This window comes from Falco biarmicus, chromosome 9 (genome assembly GCF_023638135.1).
Source record: "Falco biarmicus isolate bFalBia1 chromosome 9, bFalBia1.pri, whole genome shotgun sequence".
NCBI lineage: Eukaryota > Metazoa > Chordata > Aves > Falconiformes > Falconidae > Falco > Falco biarmicus.
The window spans coordinates 37,405,385-37,423,871 of NC_079296.1; the positions used below are offsets into that span (position 1 = coordinate 37,405,385).

At 47.3% G+C, this 18,487-nt stretch overlaps 1 protein-coding gene across 1 annotated transcript in view; it reads right to left on the reverse strand.

Moving 5' to 3' along the window:
• COL13A1 (collagen type XIII alpha 1 chain) overlaps nucleotides 1-18,243 on the reverse strand; it is a 61,090-nt gene extending 42,847 nt beyond the window's left edge. Inside the window, exons 1-11 of the mRNA XM_056351884.1 lie at nucleotides 18,223-18,243; nucleotides 15,609-15,644; nucleotides 14,921-14,947; nucleotides 13,170-13,220; nucleotides 9,358-9,393; nucleotides 7,848-7,874; nucleotides 6,730-6,756; nucleotides 5,637-5,663; nucleotides 5,503-5,529; nucleotides 5,199-5,225; nucleotides 3,071-3,127 (exon numbers count right to left, since the gene is read on the reverse strand). Of these exons, the coding sequence (XP_056207859.1) occupies nucleotides 3,071-3,127; nucleotides 5,199-5,225; nucleotides 5,503-5,529; nucleotides 5,637-5,663; nucleotides 6,730-6,756; nucleotides 7,848-7,874; nucleotides 9,358-9,393; nucleotides 13,170-13,220; nucleotides 14,921-14,947; nucleotides 15,609-15,629 (327 nt within the window). The 5' untranslated portion in view covers nucleotides 15,630-15,644; nucleotides 18,223-18,243. The remainder of the gene's footprint in view (nucleotides 1-3,070; nucleotides 3,128-5,198; nucleotides 5,226-5,502; nucleotides 5,530-5,636; nucleotides 5,664-6,729; nucleotides 6,757-7,847; nucleotides 7,875-9,357; nucleotides 9,394-13,169; nucleotides 13,221-14,920; nucleotides 14,948-15,608; nucleotides 15,645-18,222) is intronic.
• Between the last annotated feature and the right edge of the window lie 244 nt (nucleotides 18,244-18,487).

Consider the following 18,487-nt stretch of genomic DNA (forward strand, 5'->3'; position numbering starts at 1 on the left):
GAATTGCCTGGTGCTGGCAGATCTGTAGGAGTGGATTACACTTTGCTGCGCTTAGAGAATGAATACAGCGACAGCAAAACAGATCACGGCAAAATTGTCTGGCGAAGTTAGCCTCTGGGGACAGAGGGAATTTGCAGCCCTGGCTGACGACAGGCCGGAGGGCAGCTATTCAAGTTTCCCACTTCATCCTGGATGCAAACATCAGCCTTCAGAGCCTTCCCAAGAGGTCAGTCCTTGGCCTGGCTCTCCAGACTGTTACTTTGAAGGGCAAGCAGTGCAAGTTGTGGGCTTTGTGTGGTGTGAATACTGAAATCGATAGAAACTGAACTGAAACCATGGGCTCAAGCGATAAGGTCGGGATTTTGTCAGCACTGGGCAAGGACCAGGCACCTCGTGGCAAAGGCTTGTATTGCAGACTGCAATTCCCTGCGAGCATCTGACTGTCTAGACAGGCAGCAGGGTGACAAAACCCAGCCACTTAATAGAGGGTGCCCAGCACACTTCAGCAGGGTAATTACAGCGGTTTGTCCACACGGGAAAGTTAATCCCAATTGATGGAACAAGGGAGCTTAAAGTGGGCTCATTAAAAGCCACATGAACTCTGACTATGGACACTCTTATTCACTATTCATATGTCCATAATTCATTTTATGAATTAATTCCCAAAATCAACTAAACTAAACATGAGTTATGGCCCTGGAAACCAAAATAAATGTGTTTACACAAAGATTTAATGCAATTTAATGAAACCATTATAAGAGCTTATTTAAACACATTTTCCCAAGTGTCTCTGACTAGACTAGCCCTTAGAAGCAGCGTTTGCCTATTCATTCATCTCAGTTAAATTTCACAGACATTAGCTGCATTTCAGCAAGAGGTTTCTAACCTCGCCAGGAGATTGAATATGCAGGAACTGACTACTTAAGGTAGGAGACTGCTTGTCAACAGTTCTCAGAACAGTTTCATGGCCTATTTATTTTTGAAAAACTGGCTTCACTGCATTTCTTTTTAGCCACATTATCACACCAAAGAAAGATTTCCTCCATTTCCAAGAAAGTCCCTCAGCTCTGCCCAAGCCTCTTGGAAAACCCTCTGTAGGGGAAGAAAGACAGATAGCAAGCTGATTAATCGCAAGCATCGGGCTAAGCTTAGAAACAGGCAATGAGGAGAAGTCTACCTGGAAAGTGCGTCTCTTTATGACCGGAGGTGGAGCCAGCCGCACTGAATTGAGGAGAGGCAACAGCTGAAGAAGATCAAACCAGAAGGTCGCAGGGCAAAGGAGGCCATTAGGGCACCGAGAGTCAGAGAGCAGCCAGGGGAGAGAACAGAGAAGAGGGGAACAGAGAGATTGATGTGAAAACAAACCCCCATGAGAGCCGCGCACAGGTACCTGCTGGCAGACCTCTGAGCTCCTCTGCGCTGTGCGCTGCTCACAGGGGAATGAGCCACGTGCCAGCCCTAGCAGGTGCAGGGTGACCAGTCCCATGCTCCCACCACGCAGAGCTTTTACTACTTTCTCTGCTCCAAAATACAATTTATGCAGGGGATTTTTGACAGCTCCACTGATGTCCTTAGGCAGTATATACCACAAGACATTCTCCCACTGGCTCCGCTAAGCTGTACAGTGACAGGACTGTTTCTCTTAATTTCTCATCACCAGATTTGAGGCAACTATGCAAATGACAATTTTCTCCAAGTTTTCCATGTGCAGTTTCCTAGTACTATCCATCTTCCTTTACAAGAAACACAGTGTATCTCCAGGCCTCACCCATCCTCAGGGTGTGGAAGGGAGTGGAGAGAAGCTATTTGGGGCCAGCAGCAGGCATCAGAGCCAGTGAACAGGTCCTGGAGTGGTTCATTTAGCTGGGCAGACACAACCGTCATGGCCAAGGGAAAAAACTAGGCCTTGGTGCCTGAGCCCTGAGCAGGGTATTGCCTTGGGAACCTGTGCTTTGCTTTTCCTTGTTTAACAGTAACATCAGCCTATGACTGCTTATAGCCAGGAATGCTGCCTTAGGGCACAAAGCTGACCCGGACATGCAGAAATCAAATGCACTAAAGCTCAGGAGCATTTGTTCACCCTTCTGCTGTATCCAGTTTCCACTTGCATGCAAGCTGCTGTCATCCTGGCACCCACCGTGCCGGCTCCAGGCTCAGGAATGCTCCTCTGGCCTCATCCACTTTCCTGTTCCTATCAGTTTTCCATTGAAGCTGCTCTTGATTTACACAGGGAGAAGAGAAAGAGCCTTTCTGTGCTCAGACACAAATATGTGCCTGTGTGCAGGGTTTCCACATGTGAGCTGCATGCTCAGATCTGAGAGGTGTGCCCATAGGACTCCCACGACAGTAACAGTATGCATCCAAGCAGTGCGCTGTAATACCTTAAACATTGTTCTTCATGTTTGCAGTGAAAGCAAGGATCCAGTCCTGTTGCAAAGTGAAGTGCAACCCAATATTGCAGCATTACCGCCCCGTGATCAGGTGGTCGTGTTCAAATGCACTGATCCAGAGAGCCACAAGCTATCACAAACAAAAGCAGTGCCACTGGAAAACCAGCTAGGCTGATTTTATCTGAAGGAAATCCTTCTCTTTCTAAAAGACAGTGTAGGAGGACCCATAGCTCAGGAGAGCGTTTGGGACTGTGCTGATCTTCTCAAAGGAGACATTGCTGCAAATCCCCACCCTCCCCATGCTAGGTGTGCCTAGCACATCTGTATGAGTGACCCAGGCCCAGCTGAGCTGGCTTTGCCTGGCTCCTCAAGGGCTGAAGTGTATTGAAATATTATGCACCTCACAGGGAAGCAGGGGGAGGATTGCTGGAAAGGATAAGGAAGAAAATGGTAGTCCTGAAAACAGAGTAGTCCTGAAAACAGAGATAAGACAAGACCCAGCAATGGATTCAGGTGCAAGTAGGAGAGTTTAAAGAAGAAGCCTCTTCCACCCAGCTCCTGCCCTGCCCCCTCCATGTCCCAATGGCAAGTTTTTTTTCAGAAGACAGCATGCAATATTGGATTTGCATCCTCACGCCTTTGCATCAGAACTGGGTCCTGTCAGATCATTACCCACAAACCTTCAGCGTAAGGATCTGGTTAGAACGCAGGGCTGCAAGGGTGGTACTTAGGTATTCCTATGGGACAGTGAAGACACATGACACAAACAGGGTCAGTTAGACACTCAGCATTTCTGAGAGCAGGTGGAGCACAGCTAGTCCCCCCTTTCCCTCAGCTGAGCATCCTTCCTCAGGGTGGCACTTTGGCACAGCTCAAACAGCCAGCTCACACAGAATGGGTAGCCTCACACCTAGGCTTGTCCCTCAGAGCAGTGCAAACTCATACAGAAAAAATAGGAAACTACAAGAGCCAAGGCATACATCCTAACTTTACATTTCCTTCCTAAGAAAACAACGATGAAACAAAACTGAAACAACATTCCTGGTTTTCCAGGATGCTGGGTTTCATTTCCTCACCCATAATATCTGACAAAGGAATTTGTCAACTTGTCAAAGCAAGAGCAAATTGCAATTCAGTCAAATGTGTAGCATTTTTACAAGAAGGTTCATCTTAATTCTCATTTTGGGAGGAAGAGAGAACACTGCACCTCTGTTGGCTGATTTGTACCTCTGGCTCCCTGAACCTGCGGTCTGTGACCAGATCGTTCAGGACAGCCCCCTGTGAGCTGATCTGAGGACAGTTACCCTTCCTGTGAGCATGTCTCTGCCTTGGAATGGCTCATTGGCTTTTTAAAATGCTGAGCTTACTGCTTCATGAGACCAGAAGGACCTCCATGAGATCCAAGGAAACATCGCTAGGCTTTGCTGGGATGTGAGGCTTTGCACTCGCCCTTTCACTGCTGTCACAGCCCTGCAAGCATGTCACCCCTGGGTGCCTACAACCCTGATGCACCAAACCAGCATGCCTTTGCCCCTAGGTCTGAGCCCAGGGTAATCCCAGTGATGCACAATCTGCATCTCCATTTCCCAGTGTTGCAGCAGGTTCTACTGCTGCTTTTCACCTTGAAGGACTGAGGACAGTCGGAGTGAAGGGCTGTAACAGGAACCCAGGACACCACTCTGGTGAGTGTTGTTGTTAGCTTCTTTTTAACATAACAACCTAGTGAGCCAACTTGCCTAAATAAACACAGCTGACTGGCTATTATTGTACAGGGGCTGGCACATACCAACAGCCCCCTTCTCCCTTGCTGCCAGCCAAGCTCCCTCCCCTGCCTCTGCTGCTCAGAGCATCCAGGGTCCTGTTCCCTCTGGGCCAAGGACCAGAGCCCAGCTAATTGTCCAGAAGCGCATCAAAAATAAATAGAAAGCCCTTAAGCCTGTCTCCCTGTACACCCAGATTACAAATTCCAGCCACTTCATATGATGTCGTTCCAATGCATTTCCAGTGGATTTTCAGTACTCCGGTTGCTTTTAGAGCTGGGTAAATTTTACCATTGTAATCCCCTCACACCCCATGATGTACCCTCTCCTCTCTTGGCTGCGGTACATGCCAGCCAGGCCAGATGAAGAGGTAAGTGAGGCAGCAACCTGGCTTTCATTAAACAGTTGCTGGCATCAACCCTCCCTCTCTGGCCTCTTCTTTGCAGGCAGAAAGCCCACCAGGCTGGGGGACTGGCATGGGGACCAGCCAGAGCATTGTGACCAGGGAGGTCAGGGTTACTTTTGGGCAGGGAGCACAACCCTTCCCCTTTGGTCTTAACACTGCATAGACACATGTGAGGCAGAAAAAACGGAGGAATGACAACAGATTTTCCCTGTTGCTCCTGGCCATGCAACTGCAGTGGAGGCTGTGGAAGCCGTGCAGAACTGGTGCAGCAGCACAAGGTGTGAGCGGGTGACCTCTGCTCCTCCAGAAACCCCAGGTTTTTTGAGGGTTTGGGGAGAGAACACAGACCTTCCCTGCACTGGCACAGAGCACAGCAGGGTCTCCAGGAAGCAGCAATGACAGCATTATCTGGGGGTCAGCCCCGGTGAGCAGGAACAGACTGGAGAACCCACATCCCTCCTGGAAAACCTTATCTGCTGCTTCTCTGTGAAACACATCAGTCAGCTGAGCACTGCCCTCAGGACCCAGATGACGCATCTTGTTAATGAAACGATCTATATTTCCAACAAAAAGCCATTCAAACAAAAGAGGATTAACATGCAGGAAGGCACGAGACAGATGATAATAATGTTAATGACTTACCCTGTGAGGGTACTCTGCACACTGACCCTGTGAAAGAAGGGGATTAAAAGGAAAGAGTTTAAACCACAGGGAGGACCAAAATAGACACACAGAGTCAGATCCCGAAGGTGTAAATCATTGTGACTATATTGAATTCAGTGCAGCTATGCCAATTTGCACCCCAAAAGCACCCTGCCTTTTGTCCCCAAAGCCCTCTGTTCTTGCTGCATTTCTCAGCCACTCAGACCAAGCAGCACCAAGTCCACCGAGTCCCTTCCCTGCTCACTTTTTACACTGAATTTTCAGCACGTCCCATTAAAATTACCTTTTCTCCTTTTTGTCCTGGGGGTCCCTATAAAAGAAAAGTGATAAAAAAGCCCTCAGTAAATGAAGGAGTTCAGTGTATGCAAGGGGAAAGGGATTAGGAGAAGGTGAGATTGCAAGAGATGGAATACTTACAGGTTGTCCCCTGGGACCTGTAGCACCCTTTAAAGAAACACAGTGATGAATGAGAGAGAAATTCCCATTTTACAGTGACAAGAAGACAAAACCTCTAATCGTATGGAGTAGGTGGAAATTCGGCTTTTAAAAACAATTCTAGAGAAAACTCCCAAGAGAGATCTGGGTTCATTTTGTTACTCTAGAGGAATGAAAACGCACACATGTTCTGGCTGCACCATAGGGGGGGAATTATTAGAAGAAAGAAGAAAAATCATCAGGAAAGCACACCCTTATTGTTCCCAGGACCTCAGCTGACAGCACGTCTCCTCAGTCGGCACACTGGGTTTGAACCAGAAGCAGCCAGGACTGAAGCCTGAGCTGCAACTGCCTGAGCTAGGATTGTGCAACAAGGGGATGTCAGCTCGGAGGGGGGATCTTCAACATATGCTTGCCAGAGGGTTATACTGACACTTGGGCTTAAAAAAGAGACTTAGCAGAAGAAAACATTGAGTGAGTGAAGGTGACTACAGAGCTGCTAGCTTGACATACTCGTGTTTGGGGATTTCACCATCAGAGATGTTGAAAGGAACAAGACCGCATTTAGGTTTCCATCAAGTGCAGCCTAAGCTTACCATTTTCAACCAAAATCATTTTAGTACAATGCATATATGAAACAGAGCTTCAGGAGGGGGGAAATAAACATTTAAAACAGAAAATATGCTTTTTTGGGGGTGGTGTTAGATAAGTTGAAAGCTGCCAGATGAGTTTAGAAAAATCTTTCCATCAACTTTTACTTCTGCTATGAGGCCAACCACGAAAAATGTCAGCTCCCAAAGTATATTTAAAGAACATAATTGCTAACTGCAAGGAAAACATATCCCATGTGTAACTACAGACTTGCTGTTGTGACATGATGAATCTGATAACCATAATGTAAAAATTACAGTCATGCATCCCAGCACTGCTATTATGAAGTTACAGAATTAGGGACACAACCAGTGCATTAGCTGAACTAACATCACTACTCTGCCTATGAGCTCATTTTCAGCTGAGAGGTAACGTCATTTCAAACCAACCCATCACCCACAGACAAATGTATATTTTTTTTTACCATCTCCCCCTTCTGTCCAGGGTGACCCTGCAAAAAGAAAAGTAAACATGCATCAGCTTTGGCTACTGCAGTCTGTAGAAGATGTTGACTTAACCTGCTTAAGTCTTTCCTCAGGAGGTGCCTGCAGTTCCTATACCTTGTCAAGGGCGATGCAACACTGTGCGTGTGGAGCTTTGCTCACACACCTAACAGGGCACTGCTCCCTGCTACCCAAAATACCGAGAACAAAACTCTGGAGGATGAATGCAATGTGCAAAGGCTCTGGGGGCATGCCTGGGACACAGTTAAGTCCCCCTTGTGCTGGCAGAGCAGCTTCAGCTGAGTGCAGTGCACTGTGCCTTGCTGGGGCTCACATGTGTGACCCCAGAGAGATACAAGAGACACTGTTTGGTCTCTCTTGAGGGTGATGTTCCTCATGGCAAAAATAAAGTCCTGCTGTAGGAAGTTAGGTGCCAGAGGTATGTGCTACCACCTCCTTCTCCATTACAGCATGGCTAGAGGAAGTATGGTAGATAACTTGGCTAAGTGGCTGCCTGGAGCTATGGGTTTCATGTCAGTTGGGTTCATAAGGAAGTAGTTATGTTTTTACCTAGCTCTCTGAAGGATGGGAATAACTTAGATCTGTCTCTCTCTACTATAAAGCTGATTATAAGGAGGCTCTTTAGGGTCCTTTCATCTTCTACTGCAACTCTTCGCAGCACAGCAGCAAAGAGAAAGAATCTGTAGGGTCGACTTCAAATGAAGCTGTTGGCTGTCTAAGGCAGAGGGCTGGTGCCTAGGGGACCTGCTCTGCCTGTCTGACTTGGGGTGGGAGTGCCTGCTAAAGCTTTCCCTGCAGCAGCCAGGCTGTTGCACTTGTGAAGTGCTATTTTATAGGTTTGCCTAGAAAGGAAACAGCCACACTCTGCCTTCCCTAATCTCCTGACTCCTGCATCTCCCCCAAGGCATCTGTGGTATCCTCCTGCCTGCCAGCCTTCTAATTTTCTTTTAATCCAAGCATGTGCATGACATTGCAAAATAATCCTCTTGAAAACATACTCTCTAATACGCAGGCTGACAGGACAGTGCAACCTAGCAGGAGGCAGGGCAGAAAGTCTTGAGACAAGCTGTTTGCTTACCGGTTTGCCGTCCAAGCCAATAGGGCCCTGAAATAAAAAAGGAGAAATGATTAGAAGTGCTTTCACTGGGGTGTCTGTCCATCTGCCCCAGCAAGCACTATGTGTTACAAGATTGCATGGACTGAAGAAGGGATGCAGAGGTGAAGTGACTCTGCCCTCCTGCCGAGTCCTGGCAGGTACCTGGCCCACTGAGTACCAGCCCAGCTTCCCAGTTACTTCTGCAGTGACCTACTCACTGTCAGCCCATTTCAGCAGCAACACTGGACACAAGGGGAAAGGAAGGAAGGAAGGATTCATAGGCAATTTGCAAAAAACCCTCAACGTTTCAAATTTTGCAGCATCCTGTAAACTGGTTGAAAATCAGCAGTTTTCTTGAGACTTTGGTTTAAAAAGGCACCCACCTTTGGGGGAAGAGGAATTTTTGCAAATGATAGAATAATAAAACTGTCCCAGGGAAGAGGTGACATACAGCTCGGCAGCATGTTGAAGGTACTATTTGATGAGAAACAGGCTCTGCAGAGCGCTGTCCCACCCGGCACTTTCTCATGAGCTGGGCTGATTTGTTTTCTGCTCTTCCGAAAGCCAAAGACCACAAAGGCCTGGAGAACATTGCTTCTCCTCAGCCCAGGGACAGCTCACAGCCCCCCTTTTGGCAAAGGGCAGAGCCATGGAGCCTGGTCAGACGGCTTGGAGGCTGCCAATTCTTCCCATTTTCCAGGAGTGAGTCTCCCCCACAGACCTGCTGTGGCACACCTCGTGTCCTGGAGCAGCAGCTGAACTGCCTGGCAGGAGCAGGGATGTGGGGGGGTGTTTGTGTTTGCCTTAGGCTTCCTAGTCATCTAGGATAAATGTGTAAGAATAAATAGCAACTGTTTGAGCTCTCCAGCAGCCTCAATGCTTGAGAGATTGTTGCCAGCAACTGTAGGACTGAAACGAAACTTGCTTTGTCCTCTCCTGGGCTTCTTTTCTGTTCTCTTGCCCATCTCTAACAGTGTTAGAGAAGAATTCCCTTCCATGCTTTTTGTCTTTTCCCTTTGGCATGACCAGGTTACTCAGCCTAGCATGGTCCCCAGCTGACCTGCACCACGCAGGGCCCTGTTTGGATCACAGGCACTCATTGCTATTGCAATATCACCTAAAGGCTCAACTAAGGTTGGAATTTCACCTACCTAGAGATTATTTTTCTTTGTTTGGGGGTATTTCTTAGGATGGTTTTCTTTTACTGAACAGATCTGGCTTCGAGTATGTTATTTTAACACTTGTGTGTTTTTTTTAAATTAATTTCCTTTCTGAGTTCTGTGGTTTAGGGTTTCCCCCCCCCCCCCCAACCAGTATCATTTAAAAGAAGAAAAAAAAAAAAAAGAAGAAAAACAAATCCAGAAAAAATTACTTTTTCAGTCATATCAGATCAGGTCCTTGGTCTCAGACAGAAATGATGAGATGCAGGAAGCACTAATGAGGCTTCCTAGTAATATCGCACACCCATAGCTCATAAATTAGTTACACTTACCGGGAATCCAGGAAAACCTCTTGTTCCAGGCTGTCCCTAGGACGGATGAAACGTAGACAGCAGTTTAGAGTAACTGAGCTAGATTTTGATGGACTCTAAGTCCTCTCTACAGAGCCTTTTCTTCAACCTCTGCCCATTTATCCTGCGACTCTGAAGAGTTACCCAAGACCCATTCCCCTCCAAGGGCAAAGCGTCTTGGGAAGGAGAGGAAATCTCTCATCCCCACTCCAATTTGTACAGGGCCAAGAAAATGCTGGAGCAGGTCCAGTTTGGATTGTAAGCAGCTTCCTTGAAGCTTCTACATTAATTAAATGGGTGTCCCCAGCCCATACGCTAGGCTTTTGGAATATATTCCAGAAGCTGAGATCATTTTATGGCAATTCTTGCTGCCATAAACCAGAGGCGTTTAATGCAGGGTGCTGCTCTGTGCAAGACAAACCTTGCAGGTCACTGGTGTCTAAATACAGCCATCCCTCTTCTCTTCCCCAATCTCATGTCCCAGTGCATTCACTTTCCTCACAAATAATTCTGGACAAGAGATGATTTTTTTTTTCTCTTCTGTTTTTTCTCTGTGAGAGCTAAGAAGAAAAGGAGAGCTAGGTAGTGTGAGGAGAGAAACATGAGTACCAAGTCCTTTCCCCCACCTCTTTCTGGCTAGCCAATGTTGGCTACCAGTTTGGGATGAGGTACAGAAAACCCTGTGATGTGTTTGGCAGCTTCTTCATCACCCACTTAAAAACACTGAAAAAAAGAAAATGTCCTGGCTGTTAATTTTTCATAGTTCTACAGTTCCTGGGATCTGTGACATCCCAGGTCCCAGTTACCCTCGATTTGTGTGTATCCAGTAAAGATACTGCTTTACTTAAGGATTTTTAAATTTCATTTTACCAAAAAGTATGTGAGCCAAGTCAGGAAGCAATATGGACCAGACTTCAGTAGATCTGGAAGCACACCCATGTAGATGGAAAGAGCAAAGTGAGGTAAATCCTATACCACACTCATCAAGGGACTGTTGTGGCATCTTGCCTTCCTTAAAAGCCATGCTACAATGCCAAAAAGCCCAGGTTTCTTATGTGTTCTCATGCTTCATTTTGGGAAGAAAATGCTTTCTTAGGCAATTTGAGACACCATGACCAGACTGTTTGAGTCCCACAAGGTTTCCTAGGGAAAAAGCTTGGTATAAACAAGGGTTTCCTTCTGAAAAGAAACGCTCATGGGTGCATTTCTGCCTTAATCAGAGTGATCCCGTTTGGTGCTGAGGGAAGGGGAGGAGGGGATGGGCCTGCTGGGTTGTGAGGCTGAGGTTTGCCACAGTGAAGAAACAATAATCCCTTGGGAGAGAGGTCAGAGCCACACTGGCAGGGAAAACGTTCACCTTCAGGTTGCATCTTATCTGCAGAGAGACTCAGTGAAGGTTACCTCTTCAGAGGATGGGGCCAAATAACCTCTTTGCAGAGTTTGAGGGATGTCCCTTCCACAAAACGCCTCATGTTGCACTGAACAGTTCTGGTTTTATACACAATGCTAGCAGGACCTAATCACATTTGCACTGTTTTTTTAGTTCTGCAAAGCTGAACTTGGTCAGCTTTGCTTTGCAAGATACATATAAAACCACCTGGTCCTGTTGGCCAGTGACCAGAAGGGAAGATAGGCTATAAATTAAAGGATCTGTCCACCACTCACTTCTGAAAAGGCAACAATGAAGAAGAGCCTAGCCACAATTCACTAATTTTGCTTCCCTGTTGGACGCCTCCCTGGACAAGAAGTGCTAAAAAAAGAATTAGGGAGAAAATCTGGAAATGGTGCAATTTGGCTTCCTCTGTAGACTACAGACTGTTGCCTTTTTCTCCTTGAAGGACGGCAGAGTGATTTGCATGGTATCAGGCCAAAATAACAGTTCAGCAGCGAACGATTCCAAGAGACTGTTTTTGTTGGGTGGCTGTTTTTCCTTGTCTTCTTTTTAAAATGTTGATCGTATGAAGTATGTAATCCCGAGAGCTGCCAAATCATGGAGATCGTCTGTTTCTGCCACTATCGGTGCACTGTCCCTCTCTGGCCAAAAGTTAAGCAGCTCTGAGCCTGAGCAAAAACTTTAACCTCCAAATAAAAATCTGGAAACTATTTGTCATCCCACGTCCTTCCGAGTGGCCCCTTGGCCAGGGTTTCTGTGTTTGTATTCAGTGCTGTCATCCTTTTGACCTATCACCAGCTCCCCAGGAAACTGGATCATCCTCACAGTAGGCTTTGGGGTGGAAGTGGGGAGTTGTGCCAGTCCTGGCACCTCAGGTCTTTGACTGGTGTAGGCAAACCCCCATTTTAGATATCATTTGCCATCTAAGTTTTCTACTGCTTTGGAGATACAAGTGTTCCGCACTTTCCGAAACAGCAGCAAAGGCAATGAGGCAAAGCAGCAGCACCAAAGCAGACATTAAAAATTGTCCCTCAGACCAGGCATGTGTCCTTCAAGGAAACAGTGGTGCCTACCTATTTGCAGGACCTACAGTGACAGGGACTGATGGCTTTTCTTTCCAATTACTTATAACCACAGTATCCAGAAGGCTGAGAGCTACAGCTTGTGAGAAACAGCAAAAGTGACCAGGCATTTACCATCCAAAATCTGCTGTTTGCGGAGCAAGATGGTCTGGCTCAGCTTGGCACTGGCAGACTCTTCGCCTGGCCATGTGGCCAGGGACCATCTGCTGGGTGTAAAACACTTAGGGAGACCCGTTTGTGTCCTGGGCTTCAGTTCTGTCGCTTCTCAAACTCCAGTGTGCTGAGGAGGGGGGCCTGGGAACTGGCAAAGCTGTTTGTTATTAGAAACACTTATCATGGGCTTTTGGAAGCTTAATTGGAAAGCCAGATGTAGCCAAGCGTTCGCACTGCCTAGGTCTCTCTCACTTGACCTCTGCTGTGAAACAAAAGTTGCTGGTGGCCCATCCTCTCTGCAGGTCAAGGACGGTGCTCTTCACAGGTTAATCAAAATCGGAAGTGCCCACTGGGAGGGAGAGAACTGAGTCTCTGGGTCTTTTTTCATGGAAATCTCCGGTGGAGGCTGTGCAGGGGCAAGGGGAGAGAACTGGCTGCATCCGCACAAAAGCAGAGGCTTGATGGTGAACAGCAGTGCAAGAAACATCCAGCATTTAGGGCACCTCCAAACCTTCATGTTGGTCTTTTTTCATGACCTTACCCTTGCAAAAAGCTTTGACTGACTGACTGACTCGTTGCACCTTGCAGGGATACTTCTGCTGGAAAAGGGGCACAAAATCCTGCCTATGCTTTCCTCAGCACCCCAGCCAGCTAAGGGACTTTCCAGATGGCAGTAATTGTGCCGTCAAAGATTTTCCAAGATTTTGGGTACTTGACAAGGACTTCTGAACAACTCTGAGCTATCCATCTTTGTGAGTTCCCCTTTCACCAGCTTAGCTCTGATCCTGCTCTTCCGCAAAATCGGGGGGGTTGTCCTCTGCTAATGAAACAAAAAGGCTGGGATCAGCCAGGCAAAGGGCGCGTTTTCTCCAAAAGCAGCAGCAGCCCTGTTGCAAGAAGGAAATATGCTTCTTCCTTTTAAATACAGGAATATGGTTTCCTTGCAAGGGAAGGCTTCCTCATTTGCTCTGGAGTATGAGCTGTAATTTCATTATATATAGTATATAATAGCAGTATAAAACCAAGCGTGGCTCAGCATGGGAACCACATGATACAGGGTTTTTGCTGTCTCCAGCTGGTGCTGTGTCTTACCACCCCTCCTAAGTCTTTCCCTGTAACTTGCCCACATCCTGCATCAGTCAAATATAGACAGAAAAGCCACTTACGGGTGGACCACGGGGTCCAATGATAGACATGCCCGCTTCTCCTGGAGCACCCTGCAAACAAGGGAGAGGAAAAGGAGTGAGAAAAGGAGGAGAGGAAAACACAAATACAATTATATTCCCATCAAGAATGGGGTTAAATTAGGGTGCCCAAAGAGTAAGACATTCAGGGTTTATGAGGCAGCTGCTGTTCTGGCCTCCCCCAGCTCTTGCCCTATGCTTTGGGAGAAAAATGGAAGCCGCACAGCAAGGAAAACTAAACATTTAAAACACACTCAGGCAAGACAGTGGTTCTGCCCCACTGCAAGTGTGAAAGATGGCCTGAAACCCTTGTTGTTTTCTTCCTGTGAGTCCAGGATGACTGCTGTGTCCTGCAGAAGAAAGAAAAGAAGTGATGTGATGGGCTCCAGGAAAATGGGAGCTATAGGCAGATCACTGGCTGCCTCCAGAAATGCCTCACTTGTATGCTTCTGAAAATCAGTTGGGATGCGGATGAAAACAGCAAAGTCCTTGCTGGAAAAGAAAACAGCTGCCTCTCCAGCTCCTAGCCACCCACAACATGTGATGGGCAGGACATGTCCCTGTCTTTGGAAAACATACTCTATTCCTGAGACGTAGCTCCAGAAGCACCCAGGGCTGGGGAGCTTTGGGGTGGAGCATCCCATAAACCAAGCATCCTGCAAGCAAGCAAAGCTCTCTGCAAAACAAAGCTGTGGCCTGCTGACAACCTAGAACTCTCACAGAGGGCTTTGGGGAAGCATGGGCAATTGAATGATTTTTCATTTGTTTGTATCTATCTGCTGTCCCTTCACGTTGAAAGCTTTGGACACAGAGAAATGCAAGGACACACAAAGAAAAAGCAGGATGGCTTCAGACAGTGAAATCTTGGTCTGTTAGGTAATGTTGGCTCCAATGAGCAAGCAGTGGCTTGAAAACAAGGAAGGACAATCTGTGTCCTACCTTGCCCTTCCTTGCTGTGTTTTTGTCTCTCCAGTGAAGAGGAGCAAATGGGCCTGGTACGGCAGTGCATAGATAATCAGGTGAATGTTCATCCCTTTCCTAGTTTCTACACATTGTTATTCAGTTATTCACACACCCCAAACACCTCCATTTCATTGTTCTCCTGGGTGGGAGGTGCTTACAGCTCTGAGGAACATACACTAACGCTGAAATGTCCAACACTTCAAAATATGGGGGCCGGCACTCGAATGCTTTGCCAACTACCGCTTCTTTGAAGGTACAAAACACCAATTCTCTGCATGGCAAACAGTTTGCGAGATGGTGTCCCACAGACTTAAACTGCACCATCAGTTTTCCTTAGGAGGAAGAGGTCCCATCATGTCAGAAATAGGAGCATGCTGTGACATTTTCTTCTTTGCCACAGCTTGCACCAGCATTCAGGCTAACCTGGGAGGTGAAGGGGAGCTGCACATTGGTTAAGGCAAACAGAGCTGCCAGTGAGGAAGAAACTTAATGGTTAAAACCCAGAAAGCCTCAAGGGGAGCCCTGTGTGTGCCTGCTGGCTCTTATGCTATCAGTAAATTGTCATAAACAAGAAACAAAGTGTCTTTGGAGGCTGAGTAGCCTGGATGGAATTTGGGAGATAAACTTGCACTGCCAGGGAAGAGGAGGCAGCCCGGGGAGGGGTGAAAGTCCAGAGCTGGCTGCAGCAGCCATGACTGTGACCAGGGGGCTTGGGCTGGTCCTAGAGGAAGACAGTCAGGGATGCTATGGGCTGTGAGGAGCTGACTCACCTTCTCTCCCGGTTGCCCTTTTAGTCCCTGGGTCAGTGGCACCCATCGCAGCCACATGCAAGAGGGTGCAGGAGGGCATGGGGGGAGAGAAAGAGGGAGGGGGAGAGAGAGAGAAAAAGAGAAACACAGGCGTCAGCAGCAAGGGCACGCTTCCCCACCCCAAAATCCTGGCCATGGGGCTGGAATGAGTAGGGTGGCCTCAGCTCCTGCCCCGGCCCTCTTCCCTATCCTCATCCTGGGAGCCCAAGCAAAGAGCAACTCCAAAATAAAGTGCTCAGCCAGGCAGGTGTAGCCCCCTTTATTCAGGGTCAGACTTATTTGGAAAGGGCAGCTGCCGGTGGCAGGCAGGGGTGCATGTTAGCAAGCCCACAGTTAGCAAGCCCAGCCGGCGGGTGCACGAGGTGGCAGCAGGAGGCACCCAACCTAGGGGGGATGCTGAGCCAGAGGAGGGCCTGAGCAATACAGCAGAAGGGATGGAAACACCCTCCCAGTGTGTATGCAGTTTGCAGGGCTGGCCGCCCTGCTGCAACAAGGAGAGTCCTTCAGGCACAGACCTCAATGAAGGTGGCTTTGCTCATGCTGATGCCCAGAAAGAATCATCCTGAAAGCCCCCCGCCCAAAAAAAACCAATCTTGAGGGTTGGAAGAGGATGGGGAGGACAAGGCACATGCAAGAGGTTTCAACTTACCGGCCGCCCAGGGATCCCCATTGCGCCTTTGTCTCCCTGGCAATTAAGGCAAAATCAAAGGCAATTGGAAACTGGCCAAAACCAAGGTTATAAAACCACACAAATAAGCTATGCCACAGACACTGCTTTGCACTGCGGTGCAAGTGTCCAGGGATTTTGAGAGAGGGAACGGCAAGTTAGAGAGTGTGTTTGCATGTTCCTGAACCTGTCTTTAAGAACACGTGTAAGCCACCAGTTTGCTTGTGCATATGACAAACCAGCACATCTCACAACAGAAATTACATGGGGCGATTTAGGCAGCAAAAGAAGGGCAAGGGTTTTCAAGCCTAACAAAGCATAATTGCAGTTTCCAGCACTTCATAAAATCCAGGTCCTGGGAACTGGCTTCCTGCAGTAGCCAACTGTTAAATTTTTCTCCTTCTTTACCAAAGTCATCTGGGTGATAGCTATTTATTTATAGTTATTGCTTTAAAACAGGATTCTCTTAGTCTTGAAAATACGGTTCTGTCCAGAAGCAAGAGAAAAACGTGGGAAAACAAGCTGACACAGGAAAAAGCATGTCTGGAAGAAGACGTATGAGCAGCTGTGTTCAGTGTCCTCTACCCCTTTGAGATACTTCCCAGTGCATTGTCAGGGTGTGAACAATCCTAACAGTGGTTTGGGGAAGGACTTTGGGTCAGGTGACACTGAACAGAGCCTCGTAAACACATGAACACAAGACCAGTGGCAATTTTCTTCAGCCATTTACCTACAAGGCAGTTTTCTGCCTCTTCCAGTTGAATTTAACTATGCAATTTAAAAATAAATAAATAAAAGTAACCCCCTCTGCAATCCTGGTCACCAAAACTGTAGGCTGTGCAGATTTGGAAGACAGCAGCTGATTGCTAAAGGATCTTGATCATTATGGCTTCAGCAGTCATGTAACTTTTGCTCTATATTTTGCAAAAATTATGTGACAATGATCTCTCAGTTCTGTTTCCAGCAATGTTTGGGGTTTCCTTATGTTAAATGGAGTGTCCCTGGCCCTGGCTGCCTTTGTCTGTAGATGTAAACATGGTTTTCTGGTTTCTGCAGCTGGAGACACCAGCCCCATCGGTGCCACCTCCGTGTGTCTTCCCCCATGTTCAGTCCCAGCATGTGTGAATGTAGTCTGAAATCTCTGGAAGGGGAATGCTCTTAACTCTATTTGTTTTGCTGGGTGTACACAGAGGCCTCTTTGGCAGTGCATCCTAAACATTATTGCCTGGGATCAGCCTGTTACTTGCTGAAGGTTTAGCTGCTTCCCTCTGTGGAGCTAGGGGGATGTTCAGTGTTGGGGGCATTCCTTTCCACGCAGTGCATATTTTGATAACTTGAAAAGCAATATAAAATATACTTTGCAAAAACATACCTTGCAGATAGATGAAATGCTAAACAACTGCTTGGTTTTAAATTGTGTAGATTATACATTATAGGAAACTGCTTTCTTCTAGGGGTTTAGGTGGGTTCTCTGTTCCACTAAAATTTGCCTATCTCTGTGTGCTGACAGTAAGCTAAACTCCTGGTGTCAGCATCTTGCCCTGGAATGACTTTGTGGCTCCTGGAGAACATAACACTGAGTTTTCCTGTGCTTTTAGTCTCTTAAATGCTGCTTTCCTCCAGAGCTGAGCTCAAGCTGAACTCCCTCATGGTTTGGGGTAAAAGCTGATTTTGTTTCTCCTGGCTCTATTGTGGCTGGTGCCTGAACAGGAAGAGCCAGAGGCTGGGGCTGAACTGTATCAGTTCTCCAGCAAGTACCTGGTGTCGCAGTGCTACATGACGGCACTGTGTCTGGTATGTGACTGCGCCGCATTACAGCCCTCCAAGCAATAATAGCAAAGGGGAGGCCCTGGTAGGAAAACAAATAAATGCCAGATGTTTATAAGGAAAGGTTGCCTGTGACAGGGAGCCAGGAAAGAGCACTCACAGTGGATGGTACCATGTAGGCTGTTTACAAAGTCATACAAAGCTGCCTGAAGCTCCCACGTTGGAGCTGGAGGAGCATGAAAGGCAACAAGCAGCTTCTGTCCTGAGTCAGGGGTAGAGCCAGCAGCACATTTTGGGTTTTGTTCATTAGGAAACTGTTACAGCTGTTGCAGTCTCCAGGTGAGTCGCAGCCCAGGGAGCCATCAACAGGAAAGTATGCAGCTGTAACCCCCTAACGCACACTCCTTCCTCACTCATGACTATCTCTCTCAGATGCAGATACTGTTATTATGGACTTTTCCATTTGTCTCAGAGTGACTTAGGCCTTTTAAATCCTGCTGCAATTAGCAAGCCCCATCACCAAGAATACTGCACACGGTGCCTCTTCAACCAGACCCTCAAGCTGACAAAGGCATCTTCAAAAATAGTGTGTTTCCCACATGCAGGAGGGTTCATAGGGATTATGTTACCCTTAAGTTTGGTCCTACAAAGCTCCTGTGGTCCCTGTTCTGTTACAAGCCATGTCCTGTTTACAATATGCTATTCTACATCACATTTGCTATGTGAGATCACTACCTTCTCCCAGCTTACGCACCCTCAAGGTCTACTGATGAAAGTACTGCCAGACAGAGAGCATGAGGGAACAAAAAAGAAAGAATGAAGTACTTACCGGGAGTCCTGGTCTTCCTGTAAGGCCCTGAAATAAAATGCACAGAAACGGTGAAAGTTAGCTTCAAACTCTGAAGGGAGGGCTCGATAAAGAGATGAGATAACATGTAAGGTTTTAGGAAATAGAATGGTTAAAAAGCTCCTTGACCATCAGCTCCGACTGCTTTGGTGTCCTAATCTCCTGTTTATGAAGTTTTCTTTCCTTTGAGCATGGCTCTACCCACAACTCTGCATGAGCTCTGAAGGTATCTGCAAGTCCACGGAGA